This window comes from Camarhynchus parvulus, chromosome 25 (assembly GCF_901933205.1).
Source record: "Camarhynchus parvulus chromosome 25, STF_HiC, whole genome shotgun sequence".
Taxonomy (NCBI): domain Eukaryota; kingdom Metazoa; phylum Chordata; class Aves; order Passeriformes; family Thraupidae; genus Camarhynchus; species Camarhynchus parvulus.
In genome coordinates, this window is record NC_044595.1 from 141481 (window position 1) to 165062 (window position 23582).

The 23582-nt window shown below is 54.2% G+C and overlaps 2 protein-coding genes across 2 annotated transcripts; one reads left to right on the forward strand and one right to left on the reverse strand.

The window, feature by feature from the left end:
* Nucleotides 1-1195: 1195 nt before the first annotated feature.
* Nucleotides 1196-5341, reverse strand: PSMB4 (proteasome 20S subunit beta 4). Its single transcript, XM_030965313.1, has 7 exons — nt 5156-5341; nt 3952-4158; nt 3349-3495; nt 2950-3031; nt 2684-2803; nt 1558-1646; nt 1196-1322 (listed from the first exon to the last, which is right to left on the reverse strand). The coding sequence occupies exons 1-7, from the start codon at nt 5299-5301 to the stop codon at nt 1310-1312; spliced, it is 804 nt and encodes a 267-aa protein (XP_030821173.1). The 5' UTR covers nt 5302-5341; the 3' UTR covers nt 1196-1309.
* A 4697-nt stretch (nt 5342-10038) lies between these two features.
* Nucleotides 10039-23291, forward strand: CGN (cingulin). Its single transcript, XM_030965102.1, has 21 exons — nt 10039-10156; nt 11608-11955; nt 12039-12608; nt 12961-13052; nt 13331-13400; nt 13948-14039; nt 14469-14595; nt 16987-17166; nt 17776-17924; nt 18081-18213; nt 18372-18434; nt 18669-18800; nt 18943-19095; nt 19508-19678; nt 19777-19938; nt 20162-20251; nt 20727-20810; nt 21351-21472; nt 21783-21891; nt 22314-22477; nt 22716-23291. Exons 2-21 carry the CDS (start codon nt 11626-11628, stop codon nt 22831-22833), a joined length of 3111 nt encoding a protein of 1036 aa, XP_030820962.1. The 5' UTR covers nt 10039-10156; nt 11608-11625; the 3' UTR covers nt 22834-23291.
* Nucleotides 23292-23582: the final 291 nt, after the last annotated feature.

Sequence of the window (23582 nt, forward strand, 5' to 3'; positions counted from 1 at the left end):
CTTTCTTTTTTTCTTGACTTTTGTTTGGAATTTAACCCAGAGAATCCCTGTTTCTTACAGAAAACTCCTTCAGATTGGCTGCGAAGATTCAGTTACTCTGGGGTTTTTTAATGGAAATTGGGAATTTGGATGGAATTTTGGTGGAATTTTAGGGAGTTCTGAGGGAATTTGGCTCGGGAATTGTGGAGCCACCATTCCACGCCAGCAGTTTTTGGGATTGGCGCTGCTTTTCCTGCCCCGAACTCAATTTTCCCAATTTCTCCCCAAAAACTTCCCATTGGAGGGGCGGAAAACCCCAACTTCTCCTTGGACTTCCCCCTTTTGGATTGTTAATTATCAACTTTATTTAAAAAATAACCATCCTGGAAAACTCCACCTTCCTTAGGGTCGAAAAATCTGGGATTTGTGACTAAAACTGTGACGAAAAACCCAAAAAAATCCATGAAAAAAAAAGATTTTGGGTTGATTTTTCACTGCCAGCTCCGATTTTTTACCGGAATTTGCATGGTTTTTTTTTTTTTTAATTTTAAAAATTCTTGGAATTCCCAAATTCCAGAGGCACCTGGCACCTGTTTCTCCATAAGATTTGTGGAGTTTTTTTGGGGGGTTTTTTTCCCGGAAGGAAAACAGGAAAAACAGTTTAAAAAAAAATCAAAATAAATGAAATTTAAAACTAAAAAAAAAAAATATGGATCATCATGGAATTGTACAGGAGTGGAAAATGTGGAATAAAAGCAGGGAAATGGATTTATAAATAAAGAGTGGTTTTATTGTGGAAAAAATTCCTTCATTCCCATGGGATTTGGGTGGGAAAATCCTGGATTTAATTAATTGGTTTTTTCCGTGGAGAATTCCTGGCTTCTTTTAAGGAAAAGTTGGGAAAATGCTGCCGGAGGAATTTTGGGAAGGGGGAGGGGAAAAATTCCATTTTAATTGGATTTTTGTGGCCTCGAAATCCCTCCGGGTTTGGGATTTTGAGGAAAAATCCCATGGAATGCCCCAAAATTGTGGACGGGGTTTAGGGATTCCTGGGCTCCATCCCAGAAGGGCTTTTCCCGCCTCAGAAATTCCACAATTTCGGTAAAAATCGATCTGGGGCCACAGCATCTACCCAGAATTCCAGAACTTCCCGAAATCTGCGTTTTCGAGGAGAATTCCCACGGTTTTTTGAGGGTTCCCAAAGAACAAACACAGATTGGTCTCAAACGATCTGTTTTATTCCCAAAAACCGCCAGATTTGCCGTTCCAGAGGGAAGGAAGGGATGGGATAAAAACGGGGATTTGACAAGGCCGGAGCAGCTCCTGGAGATCACTCGAAACCTCTGGGAAAACAGAAAAGGGGAAAATGGGGGAAAAAGGGAAAAATGGGGGTTAGAGGGGCAGAAAAAACACCTGGATGTTCCTCGGGGAGCAGGAATTGTCACCCTGGAACACCTGGATCTCAGAACACCCGGATGTCACCTGGAATTCCCAACCCCGCTGTATCCAGGTGGGAATTACCTGGGTGTCCCCAGAACCCCCGGAATTCCCAAGCCCGACGTTCCAGGTGGGCATTACCTGACCACGTGGGCGATGTCCCAGTTGGCCTCCAGGGTCAGGGGCCCCTCCAGCTCCACGCCCTTCTCCGTCACTGTGGCGACCTCGTACTGTGGGGAAAGCCTGGAATTCCTCAGTCCCCACCCGGAATTCCACGGGAAAAGCCCTGGAATTCCCCTAATCCCCACCCAGAGTTCCTCAATCCCCACCCGGAATTCCACGGGAAAAGCCCCGGAATTCCCCTAATCCCCACCCAGAGTTCCCCACCCGAATTCACAGAAGCCCTGGAATTCCCCTAATCCCCACCCAGAGTTCCTCAATCCCCACCTGGAATTCCACAGGAAAAGCCCTGGAATTCCTCAATCCCCACCCAGAATTCCATGAGAAAAACCCCAGAATTCCTCAATCCCAGCCCTGGGATTCCACAGGAAAAACCCCGGAATTCCTCAATCCCCACCCGGAATTCCACAGGAAAAGCCCTGGAATTCCCCTAATCCCCACCCAGAGTTCCTCAATCCCCACCCGGAATTCCACAGGAAAAGCCCTGGAATTCCTCAATCCCCACCTGGAATTCCACAGGAAAAGCCCTGGAATTCCTCAGACCCCACCCAGAGTTCCTCAGTCCCCACCCGGAATTCCATGAGAAAAACCCCGGAATTCCTCAATCCCAGCCCTGGGATTCCACAGGAAAAACCCCGGAATTCCTCAATCCCCACCCAGAGTTCCTAGTCCCACCCGTTCCATGAATAAGAAAAACCCGAATTCCAATCCCAGCCCTGGGATTCCACAGGAAAAACCCCGGAATTCCTCCACCCGGAATTCCACAGGAAAAGCCCTGGAATTCCTCAATCCCCACCCGGAATTCCACAGGAAAACCCCGGAATTCCCCTAATCCCCACCCAGAGTTCCTCAGTCCCCACCTGGAATTCCACAGGAAAAGCCCTGGAATTCCCCTAATCCCCACCCAGAGTTCCTCAATCCCCACCCGGAATTCCACAAGAAAAACCCCGGAATTCCTCAATCCCAGCCCTGGGATTCCATGGGAAGGAGCCCTGGGATTAGGATGGGTTTGGGGTGGATCCCATGGATCTGGGGACGGGTTTTGGGGTGAGTTCCCAGGGTTTTGGGGTGGATCTGGGATACCAACCCTGTTGAAGGAGCGAGCATCCCGGTAGTAGAGCACCTTGAGGCAGCGCTCCAGCAGCTCCCGCGCCTCCTCCCGCGTCGGGCCGCCGCGCTCCCGCTCCAGCTCCGCCCGCAGCAGCGGCTGCACGCGGGTTGGGAATAAAGGGGAAAAAACCACTCAAAATCAGATCCAAAAAACCAAAATATCGATGACAAAATAATGAGCTGAAAAAGGAAAGAATCAATCGATGATTCAGTGATGAAGTAAAGACCCGAGCGCGGGCTCACCTGGGCCAGGTAAGCCCCGAATCCCGTGGCCAGCGACGGCGCCTCGTAGGCCACGCCCAGCATGTCCACGTATCCCAGGAAACTGCGGAACAACGGGACAGCGAGAATCACCCCGGGAGCCGGGAATTCCCTTGGGGAAAGAGCAGGAAGCACCCCAGGAAAAAGCAGGAATTTCCCTGGGAAGAAGGAGCAGGAACCACCCCACGGAAAAGCCCAATTTCGCTGCGAAGCAGCGGGAACCACGGCAGGAAAAGGGAGCAGCAATTTTCCCAGGAAGGAGCAGGAACTTCCTCAAGGAAAGAGCCAGAAACCACCGCAGGAAAGCGGAGAAATTTCCCCAGGAAAAAGCAGGAATTTCCCTGGGAATAAGGAGAAAGCAGCCAGCGCCGGGCCCCTCACCTCTCGCCGCCGTAGACGCCGGCGATGAGCACGGTGTTCCAGAGCGGGTTGATCTTGGAGCGCCGGTTGTACAGCACCCGCGTCAGCCACGAGTGCAGCGCCCGCGGGCTGTAGCTGTGCCCGTCCCCCAGCAGCTCCTCGTCGATCCTGAAATTCCAGGGAATTCCGGCCTTGGAGATCAGGGATTCGGGGATTGGAGAGCGGGGATTGGGGGATTGGAGCAGAGCAAAAAATGCCGCAGGAAATTCGGGGATTTGTGCTCAAGGAATTCTAAAGAATTCAGGGATTCTGTGCCCAAAGAATTCAGAGGAATTCGTGGATTTGAGTTCAAGGAATTCTGGGATTGGTGCTCAAGGAATTCCGGGATTGGAGCAGAGGAATTCTGGGGATGGGAAATTCCCATATTCCTCTGGAATTCTGGGGTGGGGACTTTGCAGGAATCAGTCAGGGATTTGGAGATGGGAAATTCCCAAATCCCCGGGAATCAGCTGGAGATTGTGGGATGGGGAATCTCGGAATTCCCAAGGCATTTTGGGCTGGGAATTCCCGGGAATCGATCCGGGATTTTGGGATGGGGAATCCCCGAATTCCCGGGAATCTTACACCATCTGCTCCAGGAGCTGCCGCAGGTGCTGGAAATCCGCCAGGTCCCCGGAGGCTCCGAGCACGGTGGAGTCGTTGACCTTGAGGAGCCGGGAGATGCCCCGGAACCGTGCCAGGGATCCGAAGGATCCCACCGTGTCCGCGGCCAGCATCACCCCCCCGGAGAACTTCAGCCCCAGCACCGACGTCCCGGTCACCATCGGGCTCCTGGCACACGGAGATCGGGGTCGCTCCAGTCTGGGTCCCACTCACACCGCTCTGGGTCCCACTCACACCAGTCTGGGTCCCACTCACACCAGTTTGGGTCCCACTCACACCGCTGTGGGTCCCACTCACACCAGTCTGGGTCCCACTCACACCAGTCTGGGTCCCACTCACACCAGTCTGGGTCCCAAGTCCACTGTGGGTCCCACTCACACCAGTCTGGGTCCCACTCACACCAGTGTGGGTCCCACTCACACCCACTCACGTCTGGGTCCCACTCACACACTCACACCAGTCTGGGTCCCACTCACACCAGTCTGGGTCCCACTCACGCCAGTCTGGGTCCCACTCACACCAGTTTGGGTCCCACTCACACCAGTGTGGGTCCCACTCACACCAGTTTGGGTCCCACTCACGCCAGTTTGGGTCCCACTCACACCAGTTTGGGTCCCACTCACACCAGTGTGGGTCCCACTCACACCAGTTTGGGTCCCACTCACGCCAGTTTGGGTCCCACTCACACCAGTGTGGGTCCCACTCACACCAGTCTGGGTCCCACTCACGCCAGTCTGGGTCCCACTCACACCAGTCTGGGTCCCACTCACACCAGTGTGGGTCCCACTCACACCAGTGTGGGTCCCACTCACACCAGTCTGGGTCCCACTCACACCGCTCTGGGTCCCACTCACACCAGTCTGGGTCCCATTCACACCAGTTTGGGTCCCAGTTTGTCCGTTCTGCGCCCCTGGAGTCTCCCCGGCATTCCCGGATTTTCTGCCCCTTCCCTCTCCCCCTCCCCAGCACGCCCCAGTTCTGCTCCCAGTTCGCCCCCCCAGCCCTCAGAGACCCTCCCCAAACGCCCCCATTTCCCCTCCTACTCCCCAAATCCCCTCCGTCTCCCCATTTTCCTGCCCCCTCACGGACCCCCCCAGTTCCTCCCCCCATCCCCCACAGGACCCCCCATCCCCCTCAGCCCTTCCCGCGCCCCCGCTGCCCTCACAGCGTGCGGCCGGCGGGCAGCGCGGCGGGCCCGGTGCCGGTGCCCCGGGGGGCGATGTCGGTGTGTCCCAGAGCCCGGGGGATGTACGTTTGTCCCGGGGCCGGGCCCCCGGCCCAGAACGGCGGCGGCGCTGCCCCGACCTCCATCTTAGTCACGCCGCGATTGCGCCTGCGCCGAGGAAACGCGGCCTCTCCCTGCCGCCGTAGAGTGGGCGTGGCTTCGCCGCCATCTTGAGCGTGGCGAAAACACAGGCCTGTTCCCTCCTCAAGATGGCGGCACCACCACGTGACGCAGCACCGGTGCGGTGGTGGGCGGGGTTTGTCGTGCGGGGCCGCGCCTATTGGGCGGGGTTTGTGGTTGCGCCGGCCAATCAGTGGCGAGGGGCGGGGCCTGGGCGAAGGTAACAGGTTGCGGTGGCTGCGGCGGGAGCGGGCGGTGAGTGGGGGACACCGGGAAACGGGGCCTGGGGACACCGGACACGGGCTGGGGACACCGGACAGGGCTGGGGACACCGGACACGGGCTGGGGACACCGGACACGGGCTGTGGGAACATCGCACAGGGATCTCGGGACACCGGACAGGGCTGTGGGGACACCGGACAGGGGCCGGTGGCACGGGAGGGGGTCCTGCCCCCGGGGCGGGGGGCTTGGTGACACCGGACAGGGCGCTGGGGACACCCGGCAGGGCGCTGGTGGCACCGGACAGGGTCGTGTCCCGCCGGGCAGGGCGCCGGTGACACCGGAGGAGGCGCCGGTGACACCGGAGGCGCTCGTGGGGGCGCGGGAGAGGGCACTGGTGGCACCGGGAGGGGACCTGGGGACGCGCAGAGGGCACTGGGGACACGGGACAGGGTCCCGCTGTCCCTTTATGGGGTCCTGTCCCCAAGGAAGGGGCCCTGGTGTCCTTTAATGGGGTCCTGCCCCATGGAAAGGGGTCCCGGTGTCCCTCTATGGGGTCCCGGTGTCCCTCTATGGGGTCCCGGTGTCCCTTTTTTTTTGGGGTCCTGTCCTGTGGGATCCCCTCAGAAAACCCTTCCCGACCTTTCAGGCCCGCGCAACTTCCGCCTTTTATCCCTTCAGTGTTTTGGGGAAAATCCAGGGGGATTTTTGGAGCCTCTTCCCAAATCCAGAGGATCCCAAATCCAGAGGATCCCAAATCCAGGGGATCCCCAATCCAGAGGATCCCCAATCCAGGGGTTTTGTGCCTTTTTGTTCCGGGTTTTTGGGATCGCTCCGGGCATTCCCAGACTGGTCAGACCGGTTTGGGATCCTCGGAATTCCCTTTCCCTGGGCAGGATTTGGGGTTTCACCTTTTCCCTGCGGCTTTTTGGGGCCAGGGAGGGAATTCCCGGAGGGGAGCGTGTGGGATTGAACCCAGGGCGAGCTCCTCGGGGCGGGAATTTCGGGGTGAAAGCCGGGATGGAGCGCAGGGCAAGCCCAGAGTGACCCCAAACCCCGCAGGGATTTTGGTGTCCAGGGAATGGGGTCGTTCCCGGTTATCCCAAAGGAACGGGATCGTTCCCAAAGGAATGGGATCATTCCTGGTTATCCCAAGGGTATGGGATCATTCCTGGTTATCCCAAAGGAACGGGATCGTTCCCAAAGGAACGGGATCATTCCCGGTTATCCCAAAGGAACGGGATCGTTCCCAAGGGAACAGGATCATTCCCGGTTATCCCAAAGGAACGGGATCATTCCCAAAGGAACGGGATCATTCCCAAGGGAACAGGATCATTCCTGGTTATCCCAAAGGAACGGGATCATTCCCAAAGGAACGGGATCATTCCCAGTTATCCCAAAGGAACGGGATCATTCCCAAGGGAACAGGATCATTCTCGGGGTTATCCCAAAGGAACAGGATCATTCCCGGTTATCCCAAAGGAACGGGATCATTCCCAAAGGAACAGGATCATTCCCGGTTATCCCAAAGGAACGGGATCATTCCCAAAGGAACAGGATCATTCCCGGTTATCCCAAAGGAACGGGATCATTCCCGGTTATCCCAAAGGAACGGGATCATTCCCAAGGGAACAGGATCATTCCCGGGATCATTCCCAAAGGAATGGGATCATTCCCAAAGGAACGGGATCATTCCCGGTTATCCCAAAGGAACGGGATCATTCCCAAGGGAACAGGATCATTCCCGGGGTTATCCCAAAGGAACGGGATCATTCCCGGGGTTATCCCAAAGGAATGGGATCATTCCCAAAGGAACGGGATCATTCCCGGTTATCCCAAAGGAACGGGATCATTCCCAAGGGAACGGGATCATTCCCAAGGGAACAGGATCATTCCTGGTTATCCCAAAGGAACGGGATCATTCCCGGTCATCCTGAGGCTTTTCGGCGTTTCTGTGCTCGGGAATTTTATCCTGCGGGCTCCGGTTCCAGGGGTTCGATTTCCCTGGGAACCGACACCCGATCGGCCGGGATGGGATTTCCCGGGATTTGGGGTCGGTGCTGGGCTGGGGTTCCTGGAACTGAGCTCCGTGGGCGCCCCGGGAGCAGCACCGGGGACGATCCCAACCCCGAACACCCCTGATCCCGAATGGAAATCCCTCTCCAGGCCTTTTCCCAGGGCAAAGTTCCCATTCCCGACCCTCTTTCCGGGCGGAAATTCCCATTTTCCAGCTGTAATTCCCTCTCCCCCCTCCATCTCCGCCCCTGCCCGGTTTCGGGTTCCCAGGAAAACGGGAAAAACTGGAAAATCCGGAAAAGCCGCTCCCGGTTTTTGGGCGCGGCTCCAAATCCCCGGACTTTGGCCCCAAACAACGCCCGCGGGAGGAGCCGAGGGCGGAATTTTGGGAAAGATCCAAAAAAAAAATCCCCCTGGAGGCAAAAAATCTGGGATGGTTTGGGATAATTAACTGGGCATGGTTTGGGATAATTTTGGATAATTAATTTGGAATAATTTGAGATAATTTATGATCATTTAGGATCATTTGGGATAATTCATTTGGGATCATTTGGGATAATTCAGGAATTCTTTGGGATTATTTGGAACTCGATTTGGGCCCCAGACTCCAGAATGGGGCAGAATTTTGGGAAAACCTCACTGGGACCATTCTAAGTATTGGGAAGATCCCAACCCAGCAATTTTGGGAATATTTTGGGAAAATTTGGGATTTTTTTCCTTCCTTTCCCACCCTTGATCAGCCGGATTTTTCCCTCCCTTTCTCCATTCTCAAAATCCCAAATTCCCCTTTCCTCCTTCAGGAAGAGGGGAAAAAAAAATGGAAGAAAAACCTGGAAAAGGAACTCCAGTTTATTTTTTTTTTCCCAGATTTTCCGGCAACTCTGGGAATTACAAAACGGCTTTTTCTGGGTCGGAGCCACAAAGGCTCTTTGTGCTTCCCTGGATCCCGGCCAGCCAGAAAATTCCCAAAATTCCGCCCTTCCAAAGGGGCCGGGATGGCCCCTCCTGATTTTTCCCGACCCCATTCCAAGGGAAAATTCCCATTTTTGGGGTTTTTTTAGGCCCTAAATTCCCTTTTCTGCTTTTTCCCCCTCTGGTTTTCCAGGGAAATCCCCAAAAATCTGGTTTTTCTCAGCCCCAAAATTTGCTTTTTCCCCATTTTTTCAGGCCCCAAAATTCCCTTTTCCCGTTTTTTTTTTCCTTTCAGTTTTCCATTGAAATCCCGGGAGAGCAAATGAGCCATTCCTGTCCCAGATTTCCTCATTTCGGGAATATCCGATCCTCTCCCGAGTTTCTGGAAATTCCAAATCCTCTCCCAGTTTTCTGAGCCTCTCCTGTTCCCAGTTTTTCCGGAGCCATCTGGGAGCTTTCCCAACCCCCTCTCCCCCACCCCGTGGATTCTCCACCTGCTCCAGGAGGGAGCTGGGATGGATCCCGGGATCTGAGATGGATCCAAAGATCTGGGATGGATCCCAGGGTTGGGGATGGATCCAGGGATCTGAGATGGATCCAAGGATTCGGGATGGTCCCAGGGCTGGGATGGATCCCAGGGTTGGGGATGGATCCAAGGATTCCGGATGGATCCCAGGTTTGGGGATGGATCCAGGGATCTGAGATGGATCCGAGGGCTGGGGATGGATCCAGGGATTTGAGAAGGATCCAAGGATTCAGGATGGATCCCAGGGTTGGGGATGGATCCAGGGATCTGGGATGGATCCCAGGGCTGGGGATGGATCCAGGGATCTGAGAAGGATCCAAGGATTCGGGATGGATCCCAGGGTCTGGGGATGGATCCTGGGATTTGGGATGGATCCAGGGATCTGAGATGGATCCAAGGGCTGGGATGGATCCCAGGGCTGGGGATGGATCCAGGGATTTGGGATGGATCCCGGGATCTGAGAAGGATCCAAAGATCTGGGATGGATCCCAGGGTTGGGGATGGATCCAAGGATTCTGGATGGATCCTGGGATTTGGGATGGATCCAGGGATCTGAGATGGATCCCAGGGTCTGAGATGGATCCAAGGATTCGGGATGGATCCCAGGGCTGGGATGGATCCAGGGATTTGAGAAGGATCCAAAGATCTGGGATGGATCCCAGGGTTGGGGATGGATCCAAGAATTCAGGATGGATGCCGGGATCTGAGATGGATCCTGGGATTTGAGAAGGATCCAAGGATTCAGGATGGATCCCAGGGTTGGGGATGGATCCCAGGGCTGGGGATGGATCCAGGGATTTGGGATGGATCCCGGGATCTGAGATGGATCCAAGGATCTGGGATGGATCCCAGGGTTGGGGATGGATCCCAGAATCTGAGATGGATCCCAGGGCTGGGGATGGATCCAGGGATTTGAGATGGATCCTGGGATTCAGGATGGATCCCAGGATTGGGGATGGATGCCGGGATCTGAGATGGATCCCAGCCCTTCCCGGTGACCCTGACGCCTCCCGGCCTTTCCAAAGGTCTTCCCCGGATCCCGGAATTCCCATCGGGATCACTCCCGGCCCCGCCCCGGCCCCGCCCCCGCTGCCCTTTGGCCACCTGGAAAAATTCCCGATTTTCCGCCGGCGCTGCTCCCTGCTCAGGTCGGTTCCCGGATTCCCTAGATTTCCTGGATCCCGGGGGTTTGGGAGTTTGGGGGTTCCACTCCCGGGATCCTTCCCCCGAAATTCCGGGGGTTTTGAGATTCCTGAGATTTGTGGCGATTCCAGAGGGCCGGCGGGATTTGGGGATTCGGGAATTTGGGGATTCGGGAATTTGGGGATTCGGGAATTTGGGGATTTAGGGATTCGGGAATTCTGCTCCCAGGATCCTTCCCCTGCCAGTTCAGGGATTTGTGGGGGTTCCGGAGGGGCAGCAGGATTTGGCCCGGGATCCTTTTCCCCACTCCCATCCCACGCTCAGCTCAATCCCTTTGGGATATTTTTGGGGATTTTTGGGATTCTCCTGACACTTCAGACCCATCCTGGCATCCCAAAATCCCCAAAATCCCAACAAACATCCCCAAATCCCAACAAACATCCCAAAATCCTTAACAAACATCCCAAAATCCCCAAATCCCAACAAACATCCCCAAATCCTTAACAAACATCCCCAAATCCCAACAAACATCCCCAAATCCCCTTCCCCCTCTCATTCCGCAGCTCCTCGCGTCATTCCCGCGGAAAAAAAAAACCCAAAAAACGGATTTGGGGTGGAATCGCGGCTTTTCCAACCCGAAATTTCCGATTTTTTTCCCAGCCGCGGCTGCTCCCGGGAGAAAATCCCGGGATTTGGGGCCGATTCGGGGCGGGCTCGCGGCTTCTCCGTCCCAAAATTCCCGATTTTTTTTTTTTTTTCCCGGGGCTTGCAGAGGATTTCTGGGATCGAGGGCGGGGGGAGGTTCCGTCCTCGCGCTGCTCCCAAAATGTCACCGCTCGTCCGAAAAACCGGGAAAAAACCGGGAAAAAACCCGGGAACATCAGGGGAAACGGGAAAAAAGCGGGGAGGGAAAGGGGAAGACAAGTGAAAAAAGGGGGAAAATGGGGAACGCCGGGGAAAAAATAGGGAAATCGGAGAAAAAACAGGAAAAAACGGGGAGAAAAGGGAGAAAAAGGGGGAAAGCGGATAAAAAATGGGAAAAACCGGGAAACTGGGAAAAAATGGGGGAAAGGAGGGAAACCTGAAATAGAATGTGGAAAACTGGGAAAACCGGGGGGCAAAAGCGGGAAAAAAGAGGAAAAGCAGGGGGGAAAACCGCGAAATGGGGAAAAACGGGGAAAAACCCCGTGATAAAATGGGGAAAAAACCTCGAAAAACGGGGGGGAAAGGGGAAAACCGGGGGGGGGAAAGGTGGGGAAAAAATGCCAAAACCCGGGGAAAACCGGGGGGCAAAAGCGGGAAAAAAGAGGAAAAGCAGGGGGGAAAACCGCGATAAAACGGGGAAAAAAAACCCCGTGATAAAATGGGGAAAAAACCTCGAAAAACGGGGGGGAAGTGGGGAAAAATGCCAAAACCCGGGGAAAACCGAGGGAAACGCATTTTCTCCCCCCCTAAGGAGCCCGAATTCGGCTCCATGGCGGAGCAGCCGCTGGACCACGGCGTCCAGATCCGCTTCATCAGCGACCTGCGCGAGCCGCGGCGCGCCCCGCGCTCCTCCCGCGGCCGCGGCGGCTCCTACGGCGTGGCCGTGCGCGTCCAGGGCATCGCCGGGCAGCCCTTCGTGGTGCTCAACAGCGGCCAGCGCGGCCGAGACAGCTTCGGCGTGCAGATCCGAGGGGGCCGCCCCGAGCCGCCCCCGAGCGCCCCCAGAGCCCGGCCCCACAGCGGCTCCGGGAGGAGGAGGAGGAGGAGGAGATTTGGGATGGGGGGATGCGCGGGGGGCGCGGGTTTCCCGAGCAGGAAGGTGCAGGGGGATCTCGGGGCGTCCCAAAAGTTTTGGAGAAGGAGCTGGGGGGAGTTCAGGGGGTGCCAAGGTTTTCAGAGCAGGAAGGTTCAGGGGGGTCGCGGGGGGTCCCCAAATCCTGGGATGAGGAGCTGAGGAAGGTCCCCGAATCCTCGGATCAGGAAATTCCGGGGGGATCCAGGGCGGTTCCCAAATCCTGGGATGAAGAAACTTCGGGGCGGCCTCAGGGGATCCCAAAATTCTCGGATCAGGACCCGGGAAGACCCCGGGGTGCCCCAAAATCCTCGGATCAGCGCCCGAAAATCGCCAAACCCTCGGAGGAGCTGCGCCGATCCCAATCGCACGGGGACCTCAGCGCGCCTTTTCCCAAGAGCGGGGAAAAACCGGGAAAAGGGGATGCGGAAATTCCCAAAATTCCCGGGGATGTGGACACGGAGCCGCTGCGCTCCGTGGATTCCTTGATCACCAAATTCGACGGGAATTTGCCTCGCGGGCGAGCGGCGCGGAGGTTCCGCGGCCCCGGGGCGGCTCCGAGGAAGCGCTCGCAGAGTTTGGATGCGCGGAATTCCCGGGAATCCGCCGCGACCCCGCCCCAAATTCCCCAAATTCCCGGCGGGTTTGGGGGCGTGGAGGAGCAGAGCGTGGAGATGCAGGTATGGGGGAAATTCCTCAAAAAATTGTTTTGTTTTTTTTTTTTTCCTAAAAAATGGGGGCTTTACATGAAAATTGTAAATTTACATGAAAATTGGGGGTTTTCCTAAAATTTTTTTTTCCTATAAAATTTAAGGAGTTTTCCCATTAAATTTGGGGGGTTTTCCCATGAAACTAGGGGGTTTTACCTATAAAATTGGGAGCTTTTTCCCCATTAAATTTGGGTTGTTTTCCTATGAAATTGTGGTTTTCCCCTATAAAATAATGGGTTTTTCCCATAAAATTCGGGGGGTGTTCCCCTGTGGGGATTTGGGGTTTTTTGTTGGAATTGAGGGTTTTTGTTCCCTGCTGAAGCTGAAATCCACCCCGGACCTGCTGCGGGACCAGCGGGAATTGGGGGGCGGCGAAAACCCCACCGAGCTCATCTACAGCATCCTAAAGGAGGGGTGAGCCCCCAAAACACCCCAAAAATAGCCTCCAATTCCCCCAAAACAGCCCCAAAAGGCCCCAAATCCCCCCGAATTTCCCCCAAATGCCACAAAATCCCCTCAAAACCTCCCTAAAATTCACCAAAATCCCCCGAAAGTGCCCTAAAATTCCCACTCCATGACCGCAATTCCCCCAAAATTGGGGTTTGGGGGAATCCAGCAGCAATTCCTGCCCTTCCCTTTTCCCATGACCCCGTTCCCAATTTTTTTCCCCCAAAATCCAACCCCAAATCCAGGAGCTCCGAGAGCGAAATTTCCCTGAAAAGGAAAACCTCGAGGCTGCTGGGAAAATTCCAGGAGCTGGCGGTGAGTGGGAAAACTCCGGCGGTTTGGGGTTTGGAGTTCCGGATGGATTTGGGGTTTAGGATGGGTTTGGGGTTTGGGATTTAGGATTTAAGATTTAGGATTTGGGGTGGCTTTGAGATTGGGGATAGGTTTGGGTTTTGGGATTCGGGATGGATTTGGGGTTTGGGATTTTGGAGTTTTGGATTTAGGATTTGGGATGGCTTTGAGATTGGGGATGGGTTTGGGATTCGGATGGATTTGGGATTCCGGATGGATTTGGGATTCGGGATTTGGGATGGATTTGGGATTCGGGATTTGGGATGGATTTGGGATTTGGGGTTTGGGATTTGGGATGGATTTGGGGTTTGGGATGGGTTTGGGGTTTGGGATTTAGGATTTAAGATTTAGGATTTGGGGTGGCTTTGAGATTGGGGATGGGTTTGGGGTTTGGGATTTGGGATGGATTTGGGATTCGGGATTTGGGATGGATTTGGGATTCGTGGGATTTGGGGTTTGGGATTTTAGGACGTGATGTCCCCAGCATCCCAAATGTTTCCATATGCCCCAGAGTTCCACGGTGGCCCCGGACTTGCCACAATCCCAAATCCTGCGGGAGGCCCTGGACAGGAAATCCCAGGAGCTGCAGCGGAGCCAGGCCCAGTAATGGGGTCACCGATGGGCGGATGGGTTTGGGGTCACCCCCAGGGGTTTGGGATCCCCTAAAGGGTTGGGGGCCAGTTTGGGGTGGCCATTGGGAGTTTGGGGTCACCCCTGGTGTCCCTTTGGGGGTTTGAGGTCCCCTCAAGGGTCGGGGGCAGTCTTGGGTGGCACTTTGGGGTTTGAGGTCACTGTGGGTCCCCCTTTGTCCCTTTTGGGGTTTAGGGCCCCAAAGACCCTTTCCAGACCCTCTAGACCTCCCTTAATCCCCCCCAAACACCCCCAAACCTCCCCTAATTCCACCTAACACCCCCAAACCCCCTCTGAACCCCCAAAAACCCCAGGAACCATTTATTTCCCCCAGAAAACCCCAGTAAGCCTCGATTTCCCCCATTAACTCCTGATTTGCCCCGTTAACCCTTCACTGCCCAGGCTGAGTGAGCTGAGAGCCGCCAAGGAGGCGCTGGAGGCACGGCTGGGCCACCTCGAGGGGCAGCTGCTGGCCACCGAGCCCAAAAGTGACCCCAAAAATGACCCCGACACGCAGGACCTCTACCAGGTACCCCTAAAAACCTCAAAAATGGGGAAAATTTAAAAAAAAACAAGCCACAAAAAAAAAGCTCTAAAAACCTCAAAATGAGAAAAATCCCAATAAGAACCACACAAAAAAAACCCCAAAACCAAAACGCCAAATCCCAAATTTCCCGTTCCCAGGAGCTTTTGTGTGTTTTTCCACCCCCAAATCCCGATTTTCCTGTTGCCAGGAGGTTTTGGGGTTTCCCCACATCCCAAATCCCAAATTTCCCGTTCCCAGGATGTTTTGGGGTTTCCCCACATCCCAAACCCCGAATTTCCCGTTCCCAGGATGTTTTGGGGTTTCCCCACATCCCAAACCCCGATTTTCCCGTTCCCAGGAGGTTTTGGGGTTTCCCCACATCCCAAATCCCAAATTTCCCATTCCCAGGATGTTTGGGGTTTTCTACATCCCACCCTAAATCCCAAATTTCCCGTTCCCAGGAGGTTCGTTTTTCCCACATCCCAAATCCAATTTCCCTGTGTTTTGGGGTTTCCCCGCATCCCAAATCCCGGTTTCCCGTTCCCAGGATGTTTTGGGGTTTCCCCGCATCCCAAATCCCGGTTTCCCGTTCCCAGGATGTTTTGGGGTTTCCCCACGTCCCAAACCCCGATTTTCCTGTTCCCAGGATGTTTTGGGGTTTCCCCACGTCCCAAATCCCAAATTTCCCATTCCCAGGAGGTTTTGGGGTTTCCCCACATCCCAAATCCCAAATTTCCCATTCCCAGGATGTTTTGGGGTTTCCCTGCATCCCAAATCCCAAATTTCCCGTTCCCAGGAGGTTTTGGGGTTTCCTCACATCCCAAACCCCAATTTTGCCATTCCCAGGAGGTTTTGGGGTTTTTCGGCACCCCAAATCCCAAATTTCCCATTCCCAGGAGGTTTGAGGGTTTTTCCCACCCTAAATCCCAAATTTCCCGTTCCCAGGAGGTTTTGGGGTTTCCCCACATCTCAAACCCCGGTTTTCCCGTTCCCAGGATGTTTTGGGGTTTCCCGCATCCCAAATCCCAAATTTCCCGTTCCCAGGATGTTTTGGGGTTTCCCCACATCCCAAACCCCAATTTTCCCATTCCCAGGATGTTTTGGGGTTTCCCCGCATCCCAAATCCCGAATTTCCCGTTCCCAGGATGCTTTGGGGTTTCCTCACATCCCAAATCCCAAATTTCCCATTCCCAGGATGTTTTGGGGTTACCCCGCATCCCAAACCCCGATTTTCCCATTCCCAGGATGTTTTGGGGTTTCCCCGCATCCCAAATCCCAAATTTCCCGTTCCCAGGATGTTTTGGGGTTTCCCCACATCCCAAATCCCAAATTTCCCATTCCCAGGATGTTTTGGGGTTTACCCGCATCCCAAACCCCAAATTTTCCCATTCCCAGGATGTTTTGGGGTTTCCCCACATCCCAAATCCCAAATTTCCCATTCCCAGGATGTTTTGGGGTTTCCCCACATCCCAAACCCCGATTTTCCCATTCCCAGGATGTTTTGGGGTTTCCCACATCCCAAATCCCAAATTTCCCATTCCCAGGATGTTTTGGGGTTTCCCCATCCCAAACCCCGATTTTCCCATTCCCAGGATGTTTTGGGGTTTCCCCACATCCCAAATCCCAAATTTCCCATTCCCAGGATGTTTTGGGGTTTCCCCACATCCCAAATCCCAAATTTCCCATTCCCAGGATGTTTTGGGGTTTCCCCACATCCCAAACCCCGGTTTTCCCATTCCCAGGATGTTTTGGGGTTTCCCCACATCCCAAATCCCAAATTTCCCATTCCCAGGATGTTTTGGGGTTTCCCACATCCCAAACCCCGATTTTCCCATTCCCAGGAGGTTTTGGGGTTTTCCGGCACATCCCAAATCCCAAATTTCCCGTTCCCAGGATGTTTTGGGGTTTCCCCACATCCCAAACCCCGATTTTCCCATTCCCAGGATGTTTTGGGGTTTCCCCACATCCCAAATCCCAAATTTCCCATTCCCAGGATGTTTTGGGGTTTCCCCACATCCCAAATCCCAAATTTCCCATTCCCAGGATGTTTTGGGGTTTCCCCGCGTCCCAAACCCCGATTTTCCCATTCCCAGGATGTTTTGGGGTTTCCCCACATCCCAAATCCCAAATTTCCCATTCCCAGGATGTTTTGGGGTTTCCTCACATCCCAAACCCCGATTTTCCCATTCCCAGGATGTTTTGGGGTTTCCTCACATCCCAAATCCCAAATTTCCCATTCCCAGGATGTTTTGGGGTTACCCCACATCCCAAACCCCGGTTTTCCCGTTCCCAGGATGTTTTGGGGTTACCCCACATCCCAAACCCCGATTTTCCCATTCCCAGGATGTTTTGGGGTTTCCCCGCATCCCAAACCCCGGTTTTTCCCGTTTCCAGGAGCTGCAGGAGTGCCGGGAGCAGCTGCAGGAGGTTTTGGGGGCGCGGCGGCGCCAGGAGCGGGAGCTGCAGGCGCTCAAGGGTGCGCTGAAGGCCGAGGTGGCCGCGCACGATTCCGACCTGGAGCGGCTCCGCGGGGAGGTGGAGGCGATCCGGGCGGAGATGGAGCGGGTCTCGGAGGTGGGAATGTGGGGTGGGAATGTGGGGCGGGAATTCGGGGCGGGAATTCGGGGTGAGAATTCGGGATGGGAATTTGGGGCGGGAATTTGGGATGGGAATGTGGGGCGGGAATTCGGGGTGAGAATTCGGGATGGGAATTCGGGGCGGGAATGTGGGGCGGGAATTTGGGATGGGAATTTGGGATGGGAATTTGGGATGGGAATTTGGGATGGGAATTCGGGACGGGAATTTGGGAATGGAATTCGGGGCGGGAATTCGGGGGGAATTTGGGATGGGAATGTGGGGTGAGAATTTGGGGCGGGAATGTGGGGCGGGAATTCGGGAATGGAATTCGGGCCGGGAATTTGGGATGGCGCTGGGAATCCCAGGCTTTTCCCCATATTCTAAACCTCTAGAATGGGGGAAAAAAACGGGAAAAAAGACCTCTCCCAGTTTCCCCCAGTGGAACATGGGAAAAATTGGGAAAAATCCCTCTGGCATGGGGGGAAAAATTGGGGAAAAAACCCTCTGGAATTTCCACAGACTCAGCGCTGATTACGTGGATATTTTGGCTGGAATTCCCGGGGAATTTTTTTTCTTTCCTGGGGGAATCTTGTCAATTCCTTGCAGGAGAAATCCAGCCTGGAGCAGGAACGGGAAAATTTGGGAATGCAGCTCCGGAATCTGCGGCGGGAGCTGGAGGAGAGCGCGGAGGAGACGGAGCAGTGGCGGGAAATGTTCCAGAAAAACAAGGAAGAGCTCCGGAATTCCAAGCAGGAGTGAGTCCCAGAGCCTGGGGTGATCTGAAATTTGGGATTTTCCGGGATTTTCCAGGATTTTCCGGGATTTTCATGATTCTCCACTCCAAATCCCAACAAAACAGGGTCGGGGGTTTTGGGATGGAGGGAATGTTGGGAATTTTTGGGGTTTTCCAGGCTGCTGCAGGCACGGCTGGAGCGGGAGGAGCTGGAGGAGGAGCTCCGGGAGCTCCAGGAGCGATTCCAGGCGGCGCGGGAGGATCGGGATCGAGCCCGGAGCGACCCCCAGGAGATGGAAAAGCTCCGGAAGGTGCGAGAAATCCGGGAAGTTTTAACCCAAAATTCAGGACTTTCCCCCCAGATTTGCGACTTTTTTTGGCTTAAATTTGGGATTATTTCCTCCCAGTATTTGGGATTTTCCCCCAAAAATCCATTATTTTTTTCCCTAAAATTTGGGATTTCTCTCAGGAGCTGGAGCAGGCCCGGAAGGATCTGGAAAAGCTCCGGGGGGAGCGGGACGAGGCTGCTCAGGTAAGGGGTGGGGGGAAATCCCAGGAATTGGAAATTTTTTGGAAAATTTTGGGACTTTTTCGGAATTTGGGGTCCCAGATTTGCTCATTGTGGGCTCAGCCAAAATTGTCCCAAAAAATTAAAAAGAATTCCTACAAATTCCCCCCCAAAAGCCTTCAAAATAAAAAAAAATTCCTCAAGAGTCCCCCAAAATTAAAAAAAAAAATCCCCAAAATCCCCCCTGGATCCCCCAAGGCCCAGATTTCCCTGGAATCAGCGCTGGAGGCGTCGGTGGAGGCGCGGAAAGTTCTGGAATCGCGGCTGGAGGAATCCCAGGAGCAGCGGGAAAACTGGGAACGGCTCCGGGAGAAAGTGGCCGAGCTGGAGGTGCTGGGAATTCCCAAAAACCCAAAGAAAAATCCCAAAAAATCCCCCCAAAAACCCAAAAAAAACTCCCCACCCAAACCTCCCCCAAAAATCCCCCCAAAACCCCCAAAAGATCCCCCAAACGGGGCGGTGTCTGCGTCAGGCGGAGCGCGCGGCGCTGGCCGAGTCGCTGGGAGCCGGCGCGGAGCGGGAGCGGGATTTGGGATCGCGCCTGGAGCGGGCCCAGCGGGAGCTGCGGGACCTGGGAGCGGCGCTGAGCGAGGAGCGGCGCCGGCGGGACCGGCTCGGCCGCGAGGTGCGCGGCTCCCCGCAGTCCCGGCGGCTTCCGTGGGATTTTGGGGCTTTTTTTGGTGAATTATTGGGGTTTTTTTTTTTGGGAGGGGCTCTTCCCGAATTGTGGGGTTTCCCGTCGGCTCCGTGGCGCGCCAGGAGGTGTGCGAAAAGATTCCAGGGATTTTCACGCAATTTCGGGGGTTTTCCACTGAATTTCAGAGGTTTTTTGTGGCATTTTGGGGTGGGGGTTTTTTTTTGGGGAATCTGGGGGAAATTTGGGGTTTTTTTTTTTCATTGAATTCTGGGGGTTTTCCGTGGAATTTTCAGCTTTTTTTCGTGGAATTCTGGGATTTCCACCCCCCAAGACTCCCACCCAGATCCCAGTTTTGGCACCGTCCCACAAAATTGCCAATCCCAAAATCCCTGTTGTCCAGCTGGAGCAGATGACGGCGGAATCCCAGAGCTCCCTGGCCTCGCTCCAATCCCAACTGGAAGAATTCCAGGAAAAATCCCGGCGGGAACTCACGGATTCCCAAAAAATTGCCCAAGACCGCGAGGCTGAGGCAGAAAAATTCCAACAGAACCTCGGGAAGCTCCAGGACGAGGTTTGTTGGGAATCGGAGCTGAGTTTTCCAGGAATTCTGCGGATTTTTTGGGAAAATCCGGCCAGGAGTTTGGGGGAATTTTGGCGTTTTTCCGGCAGGTTTCCCGGCTGAAGGAGACGATCCAGGAAAACCGGGAAGAGCGGGATCGGATCCTGCTGGACAAGGAGCTGCTGCTGCAGAGGCTCCAGGAGCTGGAGCAGGACCTGGAAAATCGGAAGCGATCCCAGGAAGAGCGAGCTCGGCATTCCAAGGCGCTGGAGGTGGGGATTCCTTGGGAAAAAAAAAAAAAAATCTCGGAAAATTATCCAAGAAATGGAAAAAAAATTCCCAATATCACTCCCAGAAAATTCCTCCTAAAAAATAATGGAAAATTCCTAAAGAATTCCCGGAAGATTCCCAGAAATTTCCCCAAAAATTCCCCCCAGATTTTTTTCCAGAATTCCCAGAAAATTCCCTAGAAATTCCATCCCAAATTCCCATCAGGAAAAATCCAAACGTCTGGAATTGGAGCTGGACGAGGAGCGGAGCTCGGTGGAGCTGCTGAGCGAGAGGGTGACCCGGAGCCGGGATCAGGTAAAATCCAGGGAATTTTGGGAATTCTCATCTTGGCAAAAATTGTCTTCTCCTGGAATTCCAACCCCCGCCTCCAAGGACCCATCTGAAAATTCCAACTGGGAATTGTTAGTTGGGGCGGGAATGGGGATTTAAAGAGGTTGGGAAAAGGGATAAAGAATTCCCAAAGGAATTCACAATTTTTGATGTTTGGGTGGGAATTTGGGATTAAATCCCAGTGGATCCTGGGCTTTTCCCCAACTTTATTCCGTCCTTTTTCCGCAGAAATTCCAAGGCATAAATGGGGCATAAAATGGGAATTTGTCCCAATTTTTCCCATTTTTCCAGCTGGGAATAATCCCAGGGATCCTTTTCCCGTAATTCCTGGAGAATCCCAGCGCATCTGCTGATCCCATTCCTGAAATCCATGGGAAAATCCATGGAAATCCATGGAACATCCTGGAAATTCGTGGATTTTTCCCGGTTTTATCCCCAGATCGAGCAGCTGCGGGCAGAGCTGCTCCAGGAACGTTCGAGCCGCCAGGACCTGGAATGTGACAAATCCTCCCTGGAGCGCCAGGTGCGGGAAATCCCCGGAAAATCCTGGAAAAATTCCCAGGAAAAATCCTGGAATAATTCCCAGGAAAAATCCCTGGGTCCAGCCTCGAATCCTGGTGGGAATGGCCATGGGGGAACCCAGATTTCATGAGGAATTCTGGGAAGAGAATCCTTGGGAATGGGGTCACGATTCCAAAGAGTTTTCCCAGTTTTTTCCTGCTTTTTTCCTGCTTTTTCTGTTTTTTTTTTCCAGCTTTTCCTGCTTTTCCTTTTATTTTCCTGCTTTTTTTTATATTATTTTCCTGCTATTCCATTCCCAGCTTCTGGGGTTCTCTGCCCCTCTCCCAGGGCGTTTTTCCTGCAGTATTCCAACAGAATTCCCACTTTCCCTGTGCAGAATTCCCACTTTTCCTCACAGACAAGTCCCAGAATTCCCACTTTTCCCCACCTTCCCGGCTCCTGGAATCCTGCAAAGAATTCCCGGAATTCCTCCCCATTGGGAAACTTGGCAAAACCGGGAAGAGCCCCGGGGTCAGGGGGATTTTTTGGGAATTTTTCCCAGAACAAGGAGCTGAAGAACCGGCTGGCCGCTTCCGAGGGGCAGCAGCGACCCGGGAACAGCCGGAATTCCCAGCTGGAATCGCAGCTGGAAGAGCTCCGGGAGCAGCTCGAGGCCGAGGAGAGGTGCCCGATCCCAAATCCCAATTTTCTGCAATCCCAATTCCCACATTTTCCATAATCCCAAATCCCATTTCCCAATCCCCAAATCTCAAATCCCAATTCCCAGATGTTTCCATAATCCCAAATCCCTTAAAAATCCCCCCCAAAATATTCCTTGAAAATTCCTTACCAGTTCTGAAAATTGCTTAAAGATTCCTTAAAAATACCTTAACATCCTTGGAATTCCTTAAAAATTCCATAAAGATCCGTCGAAATCCCACTCCCAGGACGCTCCAAAGGGTGGGGAATCCACGGAATTCCCGGTTTCCCACAGGGAGAAGAGCGTCCTGCTCTCGTCCAACCGGAAGCTGGAGCGGAAAATCAAGGAATTGTCGCTGCAGCTGGACGAGGAGCGGCAGAGCAGCAGCAACCAAAGGGACCAGGTGGGGCTGGAATTCCTGGAATTCCATGGAAAAACCTGGGCTAGGATCCAGGATTTATCCCGAAAATCCCATCTGAGCCGTGGCAGGGAATCCTGAAATGGTTTGGGCTGGCGAAGATCCCAAAGGTCTTTAAAAATTCCATAAAAATCCGAGGCCAGTGACATTCCCACCATCTCAGGGGTGGGGAATCCATGGAAAAAATGGAGCTTGGATCCTGAAAATCCCCAAAATCCCAACCCAGGAATTCCCGGAGTGACTTGGGACGGAAAAAAACCCCAAAAATCCTTAAAAATTCCTTTAAGATCCCTAAAAAAAGCTCTGAAATCCTTAAAATTCCGAGGCCAGGGCCAGGCCTGGGCACCCCAGGAGTCTCCCATAATTCCCAAATCCCAAATCTGACCCTGAATCCCGGGAATTCCCAGCTGAGCCTGCGGGTGAAGGCCCTGAAGCGCCAGGTGGACGAATCCGAGGAGGAAATCGAGCGCTTGGAAAATGCCCGGAAAAAATCCCAGCGGGAGCTGGAGGAGCAGCAGGAGCTCAACGAGCAGCTCCAGCGGCGCCTGAAATCCATGGAAAAGGAGGCCTGGTAAGGAATTCCCAGCTGGAAAATTCCAGAATCCATGGGAAAGGTCCCTAAACCCGTGGAAAGGTCCCCAGTCCATGGGAAAACCCCAAATCCCGAGGAAAAAGTCCTAAATTCATGGGAAAGGATCTAAATCCACGGAAAAGGAGGCCTGGTAAGGGAATTCTGGTTCGGAAAAGGCCGGGAATTCCACGGGAGAGGCCGGGAATTCCATGGGAGAGGCCGGAATTTTCCCCCGCAGGCGCCGCGCTGTGGACTCGGCGCTGCAAGACGAGCGGCTGAGCTCGGATGAGGAATTCGGATCCGCAGCCATCGCCTCCCTCCTGAGCGAGGCCAACCTGCAGGCCAGCTCCTGCTGAGCTGGGAGGGAATGCCGGGAATGCCGGGAATGCCGGGAATGCCGGAGTCACCGTCATCATCATTGTCATCATCATCGTCATCACTGAGGCGGGGACCGGTTCCAGGATCGGTCCCATCCTGGGTCCGGTTCCGGGCTCATCCCCGGGATCAGCCCCCTCCTGCTGATTCCCGGGAATTCCGGCGCTGGGATCGGATCAGCCCTGGAATTCCGGCCGGGATCAGCCCCGGGCTGCAGCTGCTCCATAGGAAAAGCTTCCCAAAGCGAGGACACGAAGGAAAAACAGCTGGGACCCCTGTGGGAATCCTGGGATTTCCAGGGATTTCCCAGAATTTCCGGGGATTTTCAGAGATTTCCCATCTCCTGAGGACACTTTGGGGGAACCCTGGGATTTCCCCATTCCAGGAATTTTTATTCCCACGTGCTCCCGAAGATGTTGGGAATAAAATCCAGTGGTTTAAGGGCAGCAGGGTCTGGAATTTTTGGGAATTCTGGATGGGAATTCTAGGTGGGAATGTTCAGGAATTTTTAGGAATTCTGCGTGGGAAATTCTTGGGAATTTTGGGGAATTCTCGGTGGGAATTCTGGGTGGTATTTGGGAATTCTGGGTGGGAATTTTCAGGAATTCTCAGGTGCCACCTCTGTCCCCCGATGTCCCTGTGCCACCACCCCCGCAGGGCCGCGCCCGGGGCCCGCCCCGCGCAGGTGACACCGGGATGTCCCCCGCGGGTGGCCCTGGAGCCACCCCTG